The 17,733-nt window shown below is 31.0% G+C and overlaps 1 protein-coding gene across 10 annotated transcripts in view; it reads right to left on the reverse strand.

Annotated features, from left to right (window-relative positions):
- Positions 1-17,733, reverse strand: part of LOC145256434 (serine/threonine-protein kinase PAK mbt-like) — a 253,669-nt gene that overhangs the window by 53,711 nt on the left and 182,225 nt on the right. For 9 of the 10 annotated variants that reach the window (XM_080115329.1, XM_080115327.1, XM_080115331.1 and 6 more), the window contains one exon: positions 10,071-10,697. In XM_080115329.1, the coding sequence (XP_079971455.1) occupies positions 10,071-10,697 (627 nt within the window). Of the gene's footprint in view, positions 1-5,922; positions 6,013-10,070; positions 10,698-17,733 lie in introns of all 10 variants that reach the window. The other variant, XM_080115334.1, reaches the window with a different exon arrangement.

The following is a 17,733-nucleotide window of genomic DNA, read 5'->3' on the forward strand; positions in this document are numbered from 1 at the left end:
AATGAAAAATTAAGAAAAAATACAAAAACAAAAACAAAAAAATAAAACAAAAACAAAAAAAAAACAAAAAACGATGAGTTAGAGATCAGCCAAATAAAGCAATGTGTTACTATTAATCATAGCTTTACAAGTTTAGTGTGTGATAGTAAAAAGTTAGTGTCCAGCACTATGGAAGTCCAACTACAGTGAGTTTGAATAGTCGAACAAGTGAACATTGAGACAAATACAAACATTTGTGGTTATTTGGTATATTGACCAACCCAAATGAGTTCCGGCTTTCAAACTCCTCAAAAGGAAATGGTGTTACTCAATTTGAAACACTGCCAAACCATATTCCTTTAATTATGATTTATTTTAGTAGTTTATAACTAAAACTCAATTCAAAACTTTTTTTTAAAATACTTGGACAAATGCACGTTTTCTTTTGTTTAACTTTTACATGAAAAATTCACATTTTTTTTTAACTATGCTTAAATAAATGGAAAATGAATGAATCTTGACATATATTCAATTTCATATCAATTTTACTTTATCATGTTGAAAAAATATTTTACATTCAATATTAATTATTTCTGTGAAAAACATTTTCTTAAACTGTAAATAAAAGATTAAAAAATCATTTTACAGATATTAATTATTATATTAAAAGTATTTTACTTTTAGTATTAATTATTTCTGTAAAAATCAGTTTACGAATATTCTTACATTTTGACTTACATTTTCGCCAGTAATTAAGTAACACCACTTAGTTCTGACAAGTTTCAAAAGCAGAACTTGTTTGATCAATAAATACGCAAAATCACCACATATACTTTATTATTTAGATATATTTTGTTATTTTACAACTACTACTAGTACAATTAGGACATCTTTTTAAGTTGTTTTATAATGAAAAATAATGAATATCTTGATAAATTTTTCTTATGAAAAAAAAAGAAGAAAATCCACAAGATTCAGTATTGCTACAATGCATAGAGACATTTCACTTTTAATATTATGTACTTGTATAAATTTAGATATGCGTATATGTTTATATATTTATATGTACAAAATGAACTCCTATATTAATTAACTGATCATTATGAATTTTGGATCATAACTGTGAGGCATAAGCTATATATAAGTGAGCTATATATAATTTTATGCAAAGGGGAAAAGAGGAAGGGGTGGAAACTCTTAGCGAAAATTTCATATATCTCTGAATTTTATAAAATTCGGAAAAGTATTGGACATCAATTAATAAATATTCTCCAAATGTCAGTTTCTATGGAGTATTTTACAGGATTTATTGGAAACATAATGTGTGCACACCCTCCTATTTGAAAAATTCTAATGTATCAGACATTTTTTAAAATTCTTCATTTTAATAAGAGATCATAATCTGAGTTAATTATTTAAAACTTTTTTTTATTCATTTTCAATTGAGGATCCAATCAGTGACATATTATGCACTTATAAAAAACTGACTTTTTCATGTTTCAGAATTTTCTGATATGAAAATTGAATTTGTATGACTTTGATTATTTAAACTATTGTTCCCATCTTGAATGTTACTCTCGCAACGTTTTGGCTAATGTTCCTCTTAAATCTTCTTCATGTGGGTTTTGTCAAATTCGGGAATATGTACGAAATTTCGAACTGAATCCTTTATATAATCCACAGAGATGAATTTTTTTCATTTCATAAGCCATGACCAGGTAGAAAGCTCAAGTATGAAAAAAAAAAAAAAAAAAAATGATAGTCTTAAAAAAAAAAAAAATACTTAAAACTTCTACCTAGTTATGGTCTACAGAACCAGAACAATCTACCCTGTTGATTAAATAAAAAGTTCAGTGCAAAATTCCATATATATCCAGAGTTTGACAAGATGCATCTGAAGAAGGCCGGTGGTTACATTATTTAAAACATCCAAGATAAAGGTAGTCGAAATAATCCAAAAATACTGATCTTTTATTTGATCAAAAGACTGGTGAAGTGTGCATCTTTTACATCCATACATCAAAAATGTACTCACAATATACTTGCAAACTTAAGATACAGACAAATTGAATAAAATAATAAAAAAACCTTTGCTTAATTAGATTCTAATTCATTTGCAAGAACCATAGCAGCTATACTGGATAGTGCTTATATAGTACCAATACATTGCTTACTTCATAAACTGAACAAATTGTGGTAATATCTTTAATGCTTTTTGATAAAAAATTGTTTTAAATATTAAATTATTTCTTATAAATGATAGATAGTATTACAGGGATCAGCCAGGTTGTCTACCTCTATATTAAACTACATCAACACAAAACAGTTATTGTTTTAATGGTTGACTGTTGCATGAAACCATTTTTCACTTCTTTAGGGTATGTTTTTGTAGGATTTTTAGAATTTTGGAAATTATATAATTTTGTAAATGAGAAAATAGTAAAAAATAACTTATGATAATCTTCATTTATTATTTTTACCATATTTTCTCATTCATTTTAAAATAAATTCAAAACTTTTTATAATTTTATTTTACTCGTTTACATAACTTGGGTTCAGGACAAAAAAAAGAACAAAATGGGTTCAGGACAAAAAAAAAGAACAAAATGGGTTCAGGACAAAAAAAAAAAAAGAACAAAATGGGTTTAGGACAAAAAAAAAAAAAAAGAACAAAATGGGTTCTGGACAAAAAAAAAAGAACAAAATGGGTTCCGAACAAAATGGGTTCAGGACAAAAAAAGAACAAAATGGGTTTAGGACAAAAAAAGAACAAAATGGGTTTAGGACAAAAAAAGAACAAAATGGGTTCAGGACAAAAAAAAAAACAATAGAGGTTCAGGACAAAAAAAAAAATAGGGGTTCAGGACAAAAAAAAAAAAAAAAAAATAGGGGTTCAGGACAAAAAAAAAACAATAGGGGGTTCAGGACAAAAAAAAAACAATAGGGGTTCAGGACAAAAAAAAAACAATAGGGGTTCAGGACAAAAAAAAAACAATAGGGGTTCAGGACAAAAAAAAACAATAGGGGTTCAGGACAAAAAAAAACAATAGGGGTTCAGGACAAAAAAAACAATAGGGGTTCAGGACAAAAAAAACAATAGGGGTTCAGGACAAAAAAAAGAACAAAATGGGTTCATGACAAAAAATGGGTTCAGGACAAAAAAAAAAAACAAAACAAAACAAAAAGGGTTCAGGACAAAAAAAAAAAAAAAAGAGAACAAAATGGGTTCAGGACAAAAAACAACAATATAGGTTCAGGACAAAGGAGAAGAAAATGGGTTCTAGACCAAGAAAAGAAACCGGTTCCTAATGTGAAAGAGTATAATACTTAAAGCAGCCAATATTAAAAATGTTGATAGCTTCATGCTGTTGTAATCTCAGAAGCAAACAATATGATCAGCACTTATTTCAAATTAAAAATAAAATAGTTTATGATTACTGGAATAGCTCTTTCCTTATCTCCCACTTTAATATTAAAAAAAATAAACTTTTTTATGGTGGTGTGTGTAAAAGAAAAAACAAATTGCAATTTGAATTGGACAGAAATCTTAACTTTTTTATGATTGGATAAAAAAAATTATGCAGCAGCAATTCAGAAAATACCACTTTATTTATATTCATTAATATTTTAAATATATTTACTTCCATGTAAGGTTCTTTAGTAAAAACTGCAGTATCAAATTGCTGCCTCTCAAATGACCAATCACATATTTTTATGGTGTTTGACTAAAAAAACGTACCTTCTCATGAAATTACCCTCTCCTTCAAAAAAAAACAAAAAGATGATCATATTTTTTTAGCATTGCTATTTGGATTTAGGGTTAATGGTGGGTTAAAGAAACGGTGTTTTTATCATGTAAGTTTAAATTAAAGTTTATTCTTATTTAAACCTAGTTCAAAATCAAATTTAAACCTGTGGCAGAGAAACATTTGTGTCAATATTGTTACATATTTCTGAGTAGTATACTGTCTCATATTGACATTCACATTGTTAGGACACCTGTTATGCGAGCTCTCACATAGAGATGTGAAAATAGGATAAGAAAGATGCTGGCACAGAACCAGGAAAGGATGACTTTGAATCTGGGTAAATGAAGATGGAGATATATTATTATGTCCGTGATATTTGTAACACACAAACTCAAGTTCTACCGGACTAAGACTGATAGATGTAATTTGCACCATTCTATATGTTGTCTCCTTGTAAATCAATGTCTATGTCATTAACTATAAATATCCTTATTTCTTCCACTACTTTGTCATCCATGTGCTACACACACACACACACACACACACACACACACACACACACACACACACACACACACATCTTTGAGCATAATCTTCTAGTTCAGGGGTGCACACACATTTTCAGCATGAGAGTTACTTATGACATGGCTAAGTCTAACTTACCTACCACCTACTAAAACTGCAAAACACATTATAAATATATTGTGAATTATTTTTATACGTACAGTATATGCAGGTGTAAGTTGCATTATTGCATCAAGCCATATTGCACAGTATAGCTATGTACATTTTTTTGTCATTACCTTATCCTTATGACTTGCATTAGACGGAATCAGTCAGGGATGCATAGTTTGGACAGTAGCTGCTAATAGCCAGTCTTAAGCAAACTTATAGATACTCATCAGTTGGTATTTGGATCTTAATGATCTCCATGTAGGAAAATGCTGACTCATATAAATAAGTATACTCAAATAATGCAGTCAAGAAGGTAGCATATTTCCTGATGTTGGGGTCATGTGTGAGTAAACTCCAGAATTGTTCAGGAGCTCTCCATCAGCTGAATGTCGGCTCATAATGTCAGAATCTCATCCCTGACTCCAGAAGAGTTCAGATGAAACAGCGTTGCAATTTTTGATGCGAGTGAAACAACACCTTCTTGGAAAGGGTAGCACTTGAATGTAGCGATTAGCTTGAGTAAAGCAAAGATTTTAAAGCGTTTGTCGAACTCTGACAGACAATTGCCAATTTGTTTTATCTAGTGTGCTCTGTCAAGCTGCGCACATGACTACTCTTGCATCTCCAACTCTGCCGCAAGGTTTTAGAAGTTTGCCAGTGTTTTTTTTTAATACCATGCGATCTATCCACAACGTCTCTGATCAACCAGTCGATTGCAATAGACATAATGGTTACCCCTGTTCTAATTAATAGTTATAATATGCCAACACCTCCATTCATAACATGTCAAGATGTCAGTGTTAAAGGCCATAAGAATAAATATGGTCCTATTACTAACCTTAATTCTGTGTGACAATATGAAAAAAGATGGTTCACTGTTTGCCTTATGTTTTTTGTTTTTTTTGTAGCATATGATTAATTTTATAAGGTATACTTGTACGTCAGACACAGTGGAAAAAAATAAGTGACCTGACATTTTGGGGAGCACAAAGTAGGTACTGCAATTTTAGCAGAGAACCTCAACATATAGAAGATAAAACAAATTTCAAAACAACTTAAATATTTTGCAGAAAGATATTAAAAAAAAAAATTATAGATAAAATGTCAAAGAAAAATAACTTAAAAATCAAAGAAATCATTGCAAAAAAAGTTTTCATAAAATAAACAAAAAAAAAACAAAAATGCAAAAAAAAAAAAAACCCCAAAAAAACAAAAATGCAAAAAAATAAAACAAAAAACAAAAATGCAAAAAACAAAAACGGAACAAAAAGGTGGAAGAAAATAAAAGTCACATTGATAGACATGCATTAGACAAACATACTGCATTCACAACATCAACAAAACTAATATGCGCTAAAGCTTATTAGATGATTATCATTTAAAGTGAGACAATTCTGCATTCTTCTAATGAGAAACGAGTTTGGTTTTTGCTTTGTAAGATGCTTGGTGCTAGGATTGAAATGGCCAGGAAAAGGTCAGGAAGAAAAGTATTGACAATGTTGTCATACTACTTGCATACCCCATTAAACGGACTGGTCACCATACTCCCTTTTGGTAACGTATGCTGTCGGCCAACTTCCCTAAAATCGTCTTTTCTATCATATCTTATCTGCAATCAAGATCACAACATCGATGAGTCATCACCAACTAGCCAGGAGGTTTTGAAACTTACATTTGCAGTCAATTGTTTTAAAATAGCTAAGAAGAGTGGATTTATTTTTGTATAAATTCTCTCCAAAGATCCTCACCCAACTAACACTTATCAGAAGTGCAACGTTAGAATTTCAATAGAATTCAACTGAACAATTAGACCTATTGTGGCAACTTATTTATGTATCCCTTTTAGCAATCTTCATATTTGATTTTTGAACCAAATTACAAAGGCAGTGAAATCATATTTCTCTGAATGTTCTTGAGTTAGTAGATGTAGAGCAATTGAGGGAGCAGGGTTAGTTGGCCAAGAAAATCATGAGAGAAAATGATAAGTACAGATTTGAAGAAAAAGAGAAAAAAAGACTTAAGCAAAGATAGGTTATTTTATAGAAGTCAATTTGTAAAAGTCATCCAACAGCAGGTAAAATGGATGTTAAACTGGATATGATAATGATGTGAAATTTTTAAGGCTTAAAAGGCTATATGTTTTTTATAAAGATGGTGTTCCTTAACAAAATGTTAATTGATTCAGGTCTTAGCATTAATCTGATGCACGTCTTTGTATCGTGCAGTTTAATACCAGTTTCGTGTGATGGCATGTGTTGGATGGCTTTTCTAAATAGACTTCAAACCTACCTTTAGCTAGGTCTTTTTATTCCTTTTTCTTTTAAATTCTTTCTCACTTCCTTCCATGTTTTCCTTGACCTTTCTCTGCTATACCAACCATTCTACATCTATTAACCCAAGCACTCTTATCCATTCTTTCAATGTGACCAAACCAACAAAATTACCTGCTCTGCACACAGCTCCCTATACTCGGATTTAATCCTTCTCAAAGGTTATCAAATTGAAATTCACATTATACATTCATTATATCATTCTCATATCATTTCTACCTATGCAACGCATATCTTCAACTCTCACTGACACCTGAAGTAGACAAAGAATTAAGCCACATGTGACATTGCATATGTATGCAAATACGGTCATTTTAATTCTCAACATAACATTTACATTTAAAAGGTTTGATCATCCTGATCGCTACAGACTTTCCTCCTTTAAAAATCTTGAGTTATGCTCGGTTATTTTTTTTATTTAAATTTCATTCCCGGTCGACAACCTTCATTAAACATTAAGATTTTACTGAATGTATAATTTTGCTATGTTAAATTCGACTTGAATTCTAATGGCACTCCTCTGATGAATGTAAGTGGAAAGAAGATTTCTTCAGGGGGAGATAATTTACTAAAAATGATATCTTTTCTTAATTCTTTTAAAATGGTGTACTTATAAAGATTTAGTTTTGAGAGGGAAAACAGAACAAAAGATAACTTCAAAATTCATTAAATTCACTGAAGATAATATTATAATTTACTGTCCAAGAATTAACATGTAAAAACATTAAGGGCAAAAAAATACAAAGCAATTATTATAGAAAAACAATAGATTTCAAATGTTCTAGGATAAAAATTTCAAAAACTCTTATAAGGTTGTTATCCAGAATTCAACCTAATTAAAAAAAAAAAAAAATACAGAAAATTTTTTATGATGTATGTACCAATCATGAAACGAAAAATGTCACATTCCAAAAATCACATAAATTGATTAAGTTTTTTTTTTTTTAATATAGAAAATCAGTTTTTACAATTTTTAGTAGTTAATAGTAAATCATAGCCATTATAAGGTTGATTTTGATCATGGTAGCTCAAATAGAATCGTCTCTATCTATTAAAGATAGTGGACCAAGACATCTCTCTCACTTGTCCTCGTAAAATTTGATTTTCTTGGTAAGAAAAAAAATCTATTTAATCAATTTACATAACTTTTGGAATATGACATTTTTGTTCCATAACAATTACATATATAAGAAAGATTTTCCTGTATTCTTTTTTTTTTTTTTATTAGGTTAATTTCTGGCCAAGAACCAAACATAATTTAAAATTCTACAATATTTTTAATAATGACTGTATAAAAGAATAAAAACATTTTTTCATTTGTTTTAAAGTTTACAACTGTTTTCATTGTTACTTTCATAAAATATCTAAAAAAAAAAAACAAAAAAAACAATTTAATAAAAAAATGAAAAATATCTAAAAAAAATTCTAATTTTAAATTCTAGATTAAAAAAATATTTTAGTGCATAAGAGAATAAAACATGTAATGATTTTCAGATTTATTAACTGAAATCCTAGAGCTTATTTTATAATATAATATATATATATATAATATTATTATCATCATATTATTCTTATTATATTATAAATTATTCAAATGAGCGTCTTTATCTCCACTCCATAATCACTCTAACACACTGGTTCACATCAAATCAGTGAAATTACGTGACATTGACCATGCCTGGTCAGTACTAAAGGTGACTATTTGAAAATAGTAGGTATTCTATTTATTTCAGCATTGTTTCTAGTCATCTTTGGCTTCTTCTTGCCACCGATTCAAGAGAGGTGTAGTCAGAAATTATACAACCCTTGTTCCACAATTGCTTCTCCATGCGGTCACCCCAACAGGGGATATCCATTGTCTCTGGAGACTGAACATAGTCACTCAGAGACCTGCTGTCGCTGGAGGAAGACCATCACATTTTATTTTGTTATAAGAGATAGCAAAAACAAATTCCCTAATTAAAAACAAATATGGTTTGATTTTATCTGACAAATATATTGAAAAGGAAATTAATAGGATATTCCTTAAGCTATATTAATCATCACAATAAGATATCTGATTGGATAACTTATATCAAAATAAATGGGATGTGATTAAAAGTAACTTTTTTTTTTTAACAAAACAGAAATATTTTTTTAAACATTTCTAAACTGTAGAAATTTTTGTACTACTTAAACGTTAAATATTTTGACTTAACTTCATTTTTTAAAATTTGACTAATGAAAACAAAACAAAAAAAACAATTGCAACTATTGATTTTTTTAAAGATTTAAGCATGATTTCTGTAAATTTTATAATCATAAAACATGAAGCAGTAAAAAGATTTTATAGTTTTATTAATTTTTACTTATTTAATTTGAAAAGACATTATTTTGAAATGCTTTTTTCAAACTATTAAAACTAAGTATATTAAGTATTTTCTCAATTATAATAATATATGCACTAAAAACTATGTAACTAAGCAATTAACAATAAAAAGCCATAATAAATAAAACTGTTTTGCATAAATAAAATACAAAAATCAATAGATTTTCTTTTTGAATAAAAATTACGATAAATTAAAGATCACAATCACAAAAACATGTTGGAATTCTTAGGTTTAACTACTTTAAAGAGAAGAATGAAAAATAACTTGAGAGCTTAAAACTAATGGGATTTCTAAATCTGGAACACACTTCTTTTCATGCTACAAATTTTTTGCCAAGAAAAATTTCATAAACTCTATTTAACAAACAATTTAATTGTTTTCTAATATATATATTTTTTTAAAAACAAATTAAATAGATTAAAGTAGTTCTAATGTAAATTATTTCAACTAATTGGATGAAATAATGGTAAAAAAAAAACAAACTAAATTTACAAAACATTGGGATATTTAGTGAAATAGTTAAGAGAATAAAAATTATTGAAGGAAATGACAATATAATATTACCTTGAAGACATTGATAGAAAATCATATAAGACAAAATTAGATATAATTAATGATTAATCCAACGAATTTTGGTTAAATATATTCCAACATATTGTATTAAATCAACGATAGTACGGTATCTGATTAAAAAAAAAAATTTAAAGGTTAAATCTCTTTCTCAAAAGAAAAGTGATATCTCTTTCAATCTGGAAAGCAAATTTTTGACAATAAGCCGAGAGTGTGGTGAGTCATGTTTTAAATAATTCTGCAGAGAATTATTTTTTTTTTTAAAGAATATTTCGAGATCTTTTTCTTAAAGCTGTAATAAGACTTGAAATGACCAAGAGGTATAATAAATAAATTTGTGATAAGTGTTGATGGTAAAAAAAAATAAAAAAAAAAATAAACAAAACAAAAACACTAACCTTATCGTAATCCATTCTTCCTTGATGTTTTGGTAACCCCCTGTTCATATTACCAGGAGGGTGTGGGAAATTATTGTGTTTTGGAAGAACAGGAACCATAATTCCTCCATTCACCTGGGATCGATAATCATCCCGACTATGTCTATTGTTGGGACCGTTACCACCACCTCCTCCATGGACCGTTGAATATGGTGGTGGGGCTTCTCGTGAACGTTCATCATTATACCTACGATCAGTTTCTGAATACCTTGGACGGTTGTAAGAGTCCATATAATTTTTCTTGCCTACAGGGTCATGGGGCAAACTTCTGTAGTCATCATCACGGTAGGGTCCATTCATATGTTGCGGGTGATGTGGGTGGTGGTGGTGGTGATGTTGCTGTTGCTGCATAAAATGTAGCTGTGGGTCAAGGCTGTGGTGGTTTCCATGGGCAGAGTGTGGACGACTGTAGTAATGGTTGGGTTCCTCCTCAGGCACTGTAGGGTGATAACTGTCCGGAGTGTATCGGATATTTCGTTGAGATGGAGGACTTTCTTGTCGGAGAGAATTTGACCGGGCCACACTAATGTTTTTCCCTTCTGGTCCAAAACCATTGATATTTTGTGAAGAATTACCCCGCACAATAGTCTGCAATAAGTTAAAATTAAAAGAACATTAAAGTAACAGAATAGAAGAGAGGGTAGAAGGCTGTCTTTACTGCATGGTTCAGAAAATTTTTTATGATATATGTACCAGTCATGAAACAAAAAAATGTCATATTCCAAAAATCACTTAAGTTTAGGTCATTTAAAGCAAAGCAAGTAAATGCATATATATATATATATATATATATATATATATATATAAATAAAAATTACAATTAAATTTACCAACATGATCCAAGATGGTAAAATTAAAGTATATTATAAATATTAAAGAATTAATATTTATAAAATTATCTCAGCCAGATGTAAAAGCTCGATAAAACCAAATAGGTTATAATACGAGCAAACAGCTAATAAAACATGTTAAAAAACACTTTGAAATAAGTTAAAAACATATTTAATCTGAAAAGGAAACACTAGATAAGTGGATAGTCCTTCATCCACGGAGTTTCGAAGAAATACTTTTTTTATCAGAGGGTAGGAGTTAGCAAAATGCAGGATCGGATTTTGCATGCAAAAGTATTTGATGAAACAACAAGTAAGTCAAAGATCTTACTTGAAAACAAAAAGAGTGAAGCAGAGGGAATATGGTGAAGAGAAAGGTGATTATACATGAATGGATAGTCTGGTGGAAGATAAATAATCCAGTGACGGTAAAATCCAAATGTATAACTTCAAGAAAGTTAAAAGAATTTTCATTTGCACAAGTAAAATCCAAGGAAATCCCGTAATTGGAAGAAGATGGTCCATAATAATCCAAAGGCAGAAATCCATGGAATAATTCACAAAAAGAGAGGGTAGGAATTAGCAAAATGCGGGATTGGATTTTGCATACATGTGTGTGTGTGTGTGTGTGTGTGTGTGTGTGTGTGTGTGTGTGTGTGTGTGTGTGTGTGTGTGTGTTATTTTGGTAAAATATTTTTTCAATTATATTTCACTTTTTGTGTATACCAATCCCTATTGTTTAGAAGCTCAATGTATGTTATAAATATAACAACAGAGTATGTATAAAAGAATAACAGTATAATTACATTTCAAGATCCAAATATTTATTTTTCATGCAAAACAGCTTCTCCATCATGTCAAAATTTTGATACGGTTTTTACAGATCCGTTTCGTTATGCAGAAACAAACTTATGTCAATGCAGTCTCTTTTTGTGCATATACTCTTCAGAAAAATTTAAATTTCTTTGCTTATATATAAAAAAATAAAAAAAAATAATGCATGACAATATAATGCTGCAAGAAGAAAAAGTTCATAGAAGACTCAACATTATGTGTGCGTTCTGACAGCCATGTTTGTTTTTATTGTAAAGTTAGACAGGTTTTATTCAATGTATAAATTAAAGTGTTTTGAAAAAATAAATTCTTTTCTACAAAGAAATTATTAGTTTATTATTAATATTAATTTTCTGTAATTTGTTAACTAGAGTTATATCTAAAAAGGATCTAGATCGGTTAAAAAATATGAAACTAATTATTTACATTTTTTTGTTCCATATGGTTAGACTGTTTGGTAATTTACTAATATTAATAAGGTGTGTGTATGTGTGTGTGTGTATGTATATATATATATACACACACACACACACACATGCACAAATCAATATACTTTAATTAAATTTATAGATACTCAAGCAGAAATTATTTTGTATTAAGGGGAAAAGTCAGCCCAATCAAAGGGAGGAAATTCAATCAGAAATTTATTTAGTTAGTTTTCTTGTATTTTAGATATATTTGTATTTGTTAACTCAAATATATTTATACTTATACACCTGCCTATACAAGCACACACACACACACACTGTGGGGTACAAAAGAGTTTGCAAACCTATTGTTTCTCAATTTCATTATTAATTTTGCTTTATTTTTTAGTTTCACCTCTTTCATCATTTGCTACTTGCTATTCTGTTTATTTTCATTACTTAATTTTACGAAAAAAACCCAGAATTATTGTTAAACATTTTTCTCTTTTCAGGTGAGCAAAAAACTTATGCAGGTAACCTAAATTTATTAATAATGGCTAAAAGAAATATGTCGACAGATAGTGAGAAGGGTGAAATTGTTAAATTACTTGCTGTTAAGAAGTCTACATAAGAAATTTTTTAAAATTTGAAGCAAGATCATTGAACTGTGAAATATTTCGTCATTGACGGCAAAAATGGAAGAAAAAAAGCACAAAAGTGGTAGTCCAAAGGGAACTTTACCACAAGATTTGAGAAAAATCAAGAGGAGTGTGCTAGCAAACCCACACAGCACAAGCAAAGCTATTTTTGACCATGGCATCTCTAAAAGGACCCGAAATCGGATTTTGAAACAAATAGCGGTCCAGAGAACACACACAAAAAAAAGTCCTCCTTTGAGTGATATCAACTGTCAGAAGCAATTAGCATGGACCACTAAATATTTGAAAACCAATTTTCAAAATGTTCTCTCGACTGACGAGGCTAGAGCAACCCTCAACGGCCCCGACGGTTAGATCAAGGGATGGCTTCTTAAAGGTAATAACCCACGCTTGCGATTCAGATGTCAACAGTGAGGAGGGGGAATGATAATTTGGGTTGGGATAATTGGTAGTGAGATTCTTGTCCCTGAAGATGTCAAAATGAATTCAGTGAACTACTGCAAGTTTTTGGAACAGAATTTATTGCCCTGGTTGAAATCACAAAATGATGCTGACAACTAGAATCTCATTATTCAACAATACAATGCCCCAAGCCATGCTTCTCGGTTAACAAAAGCTTGGCTTTCAGTCCAGTGGATCTCTGATGAACGTCTGATGGATTGGTCACCTCAGAGCCTGGATTTGAATTCAATAAAAAACCTCTGGTGGATTCTGAAGAGGAAGGTTTACAAAAATGGGCATCAATTCAGCAGTAAAAAAGACCTTTGGGAGAGGGTTAAGGAGGTATATTCTGAAATCATACCTCAACAAGTGCATAAATTAACATCCTCTGTTGATAGAGGCTGATGAATTTGATTAAGAATGGAGGAAAGTGCATAAAGGGTTGAATTGTTTTTAAAATTTGTATTGTTTTGTTAATTGTTATTTGAGCAATAACTGTGGTTTTCTTGTAATATCATATCAACATATGGTACTATTATTATGACACAATGTTTCAAATTAAATTATGTTTAAAAATGTTATTTATTTTGAAATAAATGAGCCTTACAAACTCTAATGGCCGATATTTCTTTCTGAAATTTTTTTAAAATCCATATTTTTCCTTAGAATATGAATTTTTGGTTTTCATTTTCAGGAATTTACTTTACATATCGAACAATGAGGAACATAGCTATTATATTGGAAAATATTGAAGCATAAATTTATCAATTTATACAATTTGCAAACACTTTTGACCCCCCCCCCCCACAGTATGCTTGTCAAATTTATGGAAACTTCTTGTAAGTTATTCCCTCAGGTCTCTAATTTATACTATTTATGATTTCAGTTAGATTGTGATTCAATTTATATTTTATAATTGTTCAATATGAACTAAGCAAAACCAATTATTTATGTTTAATAATATCTTATGAATTTCTACAAAGTGCTTGAAGATAGGGGGTTCTTATCTTTTCTATTATATTTGTATGATTCTATGAGATCCTATTTCTTGTCACGTTTAAAAATTTTATTTTACTTTTTTATTTTTTCTCCTGAAAGCTATTAAATACTGATGATTTAATTTTAATTTACTTAGTCAGGTTTTAGGCTGGATTGTAAATACTTATTTCTATGCAAACAGCATTGCACAAGTTCTTGCCATTTATTAAATTTTTTATCGATACTACTATATGATAAGCTTTGAGGGTGCAGAGGTTGCAGCACTCAGATTTGTTGGATGTATATTTCTTAGCTCTTCCTAGTATTGACCATTTTTATTTATATTCTATGTTATTTCTCTGTAGCTCTCTTACCCATTTAGCTAAGGATGTTGATTTCTTATTAGTTTCCTCATTTTTTATTTTAATAGACGCTATACAGTTGTAGAATCTGTTCTTAAATTGATAGCCCTATATACATGCTAGTTCTATTACTTTCACTGACTTCACATTTATATACAATGTCAGAAATAAGGCATTTCCCATCCAAAGAACTTTGATTCTTGTTTCTACAGTTAGAGAGTTTCATTTTCAGCATTCTGGCGGCTACCTTGTTCCATTTCCTTAATTGCCTTATCTATTGTTGCATTATTGGAACTTATAATTTTCACTAGGTTAATAGATGTTGAGAATGATAATTTTACTGTATTTTTGTTAATGAGCTTAAGTTACTACCTGTAGGAAAGTTCCTATCAAGAATCTTGTAAAATTCCTTTGGCAAGTTTTCTTTTATGTGTGTGCTGTAAGGTAGATTAAACCATATACATTATCTATGTCTATTTTTCTTATTTTTATTTTTGTGACGTTTGTTTGGGGTACTTACTCCTATTGGATCTGAGTTATCAATACCTATTCTAATGTTTTTAGAATTTTTATGTCTAGAATCGTCCAAAGCCATATTATAACATTTACAGGGCCTCTGATGTGTGCATGGACAAGACATCAATGTATGAGTAGACACAAAGTCCCTGACAACCGGCATGCTCCTGGAATCCAATGATGCTGTGCTCAACAATGCGTGTTAGCTGCGATCCACAAACAATGCCAAACACATTAACTTGGCTGAACTTGATGCGGCACTGAACATGGCATTATAATGAAAGTTCAAAGTCATCCACTTAAAAACAGTATCAGCGTGTATCACTGGCTGGTAGATACTCTCATTGAATAGACTCGAGTATGCACAAAGGCCACCAGTGAAATGTTGATTGGAAATGATAAAGTCGCTGGTAGAAGAGTACAGACTATTCCTGAACGTTACTCTAATCCTGTTGAGACAAAACTTGGTAAACCCATGACCTGGGTACCACAAAGATGGCCAGAGAAGATGAAATGACAAGTAGTCATATCACAGAAGTACATAAGAGTAGTGGACATCCAGGCATCCAATGTCCAGTGTATTCTGCCTGGCAGGTTTGTCCAATGATTACTAAAGCTAATGTGTAGTCGGCTATTAGAGCATGTTAAAAATATCACAATTGATCCATCCAGACGAGGTATTAGCAGTAAAAACTAATTGGCAAAAGCTGGAGATAGATATAACCCACTATGATGGCAAACATTTCCTGACGGTTACCGATTACGGTCCAGCACATTTTACTATTTGGTAGCCATTGCCGCAGCAAACTCCAGAAACGCTATTCAGCATCTGGAGTCAATATTCTTTGAGTATGGCCCACAGCAAGAACTACTTATTGACAATGATGCTGCTTTTACTAGTGAGGAATTCAGGGAGTTTTCCACCAACTAACGAGTGCATCTGCAGTTTCGGTGGGCCTACATGCCAGCAGGTAATGGCATAATAGAATGATGGCACTGCAGTATTAAATAGGTTGAAGCTAGAAAGTGGTGCTATGTTCAGGAAGCAGAGTATTGGTACAACATCATGCCCAAGGATGATGATGAATCATTCACTGCACCTGCGAATGAGATCTACAGATCTTATTGATGCACATCCAAGTTCCAAGAAGAAACAATAACAGAGGTGATCAACCTGCAAGCTGTGAAGGATGTTCAACCCCGAGACACACCCATCCATTTGGCGGAACAGATAATGAAACTTCAGATAACATTGAGTATATCACACTGTCTGGCTGATAGACAACATGAAATTGAGAAACTTCAAAACCACGTGTATGATGAAGCACACATCGGAGATTACCAACTTTGCATGTGCTCTGATCAGGGAGCAAGGGGGAGAGTAGACAATGCGCGATGAGGTGACCGTCATGCTGACAGACGCAGAAATGGCACTGTGCATGTACACCTGGACTCAAAACGAAGCTCATATTCATTTGCATACATGCAAGCCTTGTATGGCATAAAAGATGAGGAATTTTCTTTCATGGCCAGTATTTTGTTTCAGAGACTGAAAGATTGCTATTCATTGTTTCTTTCAGAAGAAGGAAAGGGGAAGAAGCAGGGAACGATGAAATAAACTCCAACAGTTATTAATTTAGGTTACTGGGTTTTTAATAAAAATAGCTTCAAGTATTAAAATATTAATAAGTTTGTTAAAAATTGGTTTCAGAAGTCAATTTAAAAAAAATTATTTACTTAAAAAAACAAAACAAAACATTTTTGTATTTCTATATAATTAGCATGGGTACCCGGCGTTGCCCGGGTGTTTGGAGGTGTGTGTTGAGCAAAAAAAAAAAAAAAGTGGTAGTAGGAAGGCAGGGCCCCTCCCCCCAAAAAGTGCCCAGTTGAGGATGAAGAAATTAATGTTTTTAGCTAATTTTTCGGTATTTGTCATCTCAAGGGTTGAGCTTCAAAACGATACTGATCTTATGAAAATCTGTCGCCTTTGTCGAAAGTTTTAGGCAGACATGCAAACATACATACATACATTTATATATTGGTAGCTCAAATTTTTGATCCAAACCAATTAAAAAGCTTGCCCTATCTCTGAATACCCTTTATGTAAAATTTCAAATGTTTAGACCAGAAACTGTCTGAGTAATTTGGTAGAGACCGCAAAGGTCAAAATTTTTTTAACTTTGACCCCTATCATGACCCCTGAACATTTATTGTTTTGGGCTCAAATCAAGTTATTAAGTTTCATGCCCAAGGCACATTATATCTAAAATTTCAAGTGTTTATACCCAAAATTGGCGGAGGAGTTTGGTAGAGTTCTCAAAAGTCAAATCGTTGAACTTTGACCCCTTAACAGCCAAATTTCTGGCCGAAAATGGATTACGAAGATTTTCCCAAATCTCAATACCCTGTATATCAAATTTTGAGTCTTTAGACTGAAAATTGACAGAGTTATTGCATAGGGAAATTTACACAGACAGACACACACACAGATGGGCACTTTCACTTTTATAGATATACTAGCATGGGTGCCCGGCGTTGCCCGAGTATTTGGAGGTGTATGTCAAGCAAAAAAAAAAAAAAAAAGTGGTAAATTTTTT

This window comes from Euprymna scolopes, chromosome 32 (assembly GCF_053919585.1).
Source record: "Euprymna scolopes isolate OS-2025 chromosome 32, ASM5391958v1, whole genome shotgun sequence".
Taxonomy (NCBI): Eukaryota; Metazoa; Mollusca; class Cephalopoda; order Sepiida; family Sepiolidae; genus Euprymna; species Euprymna scolopes.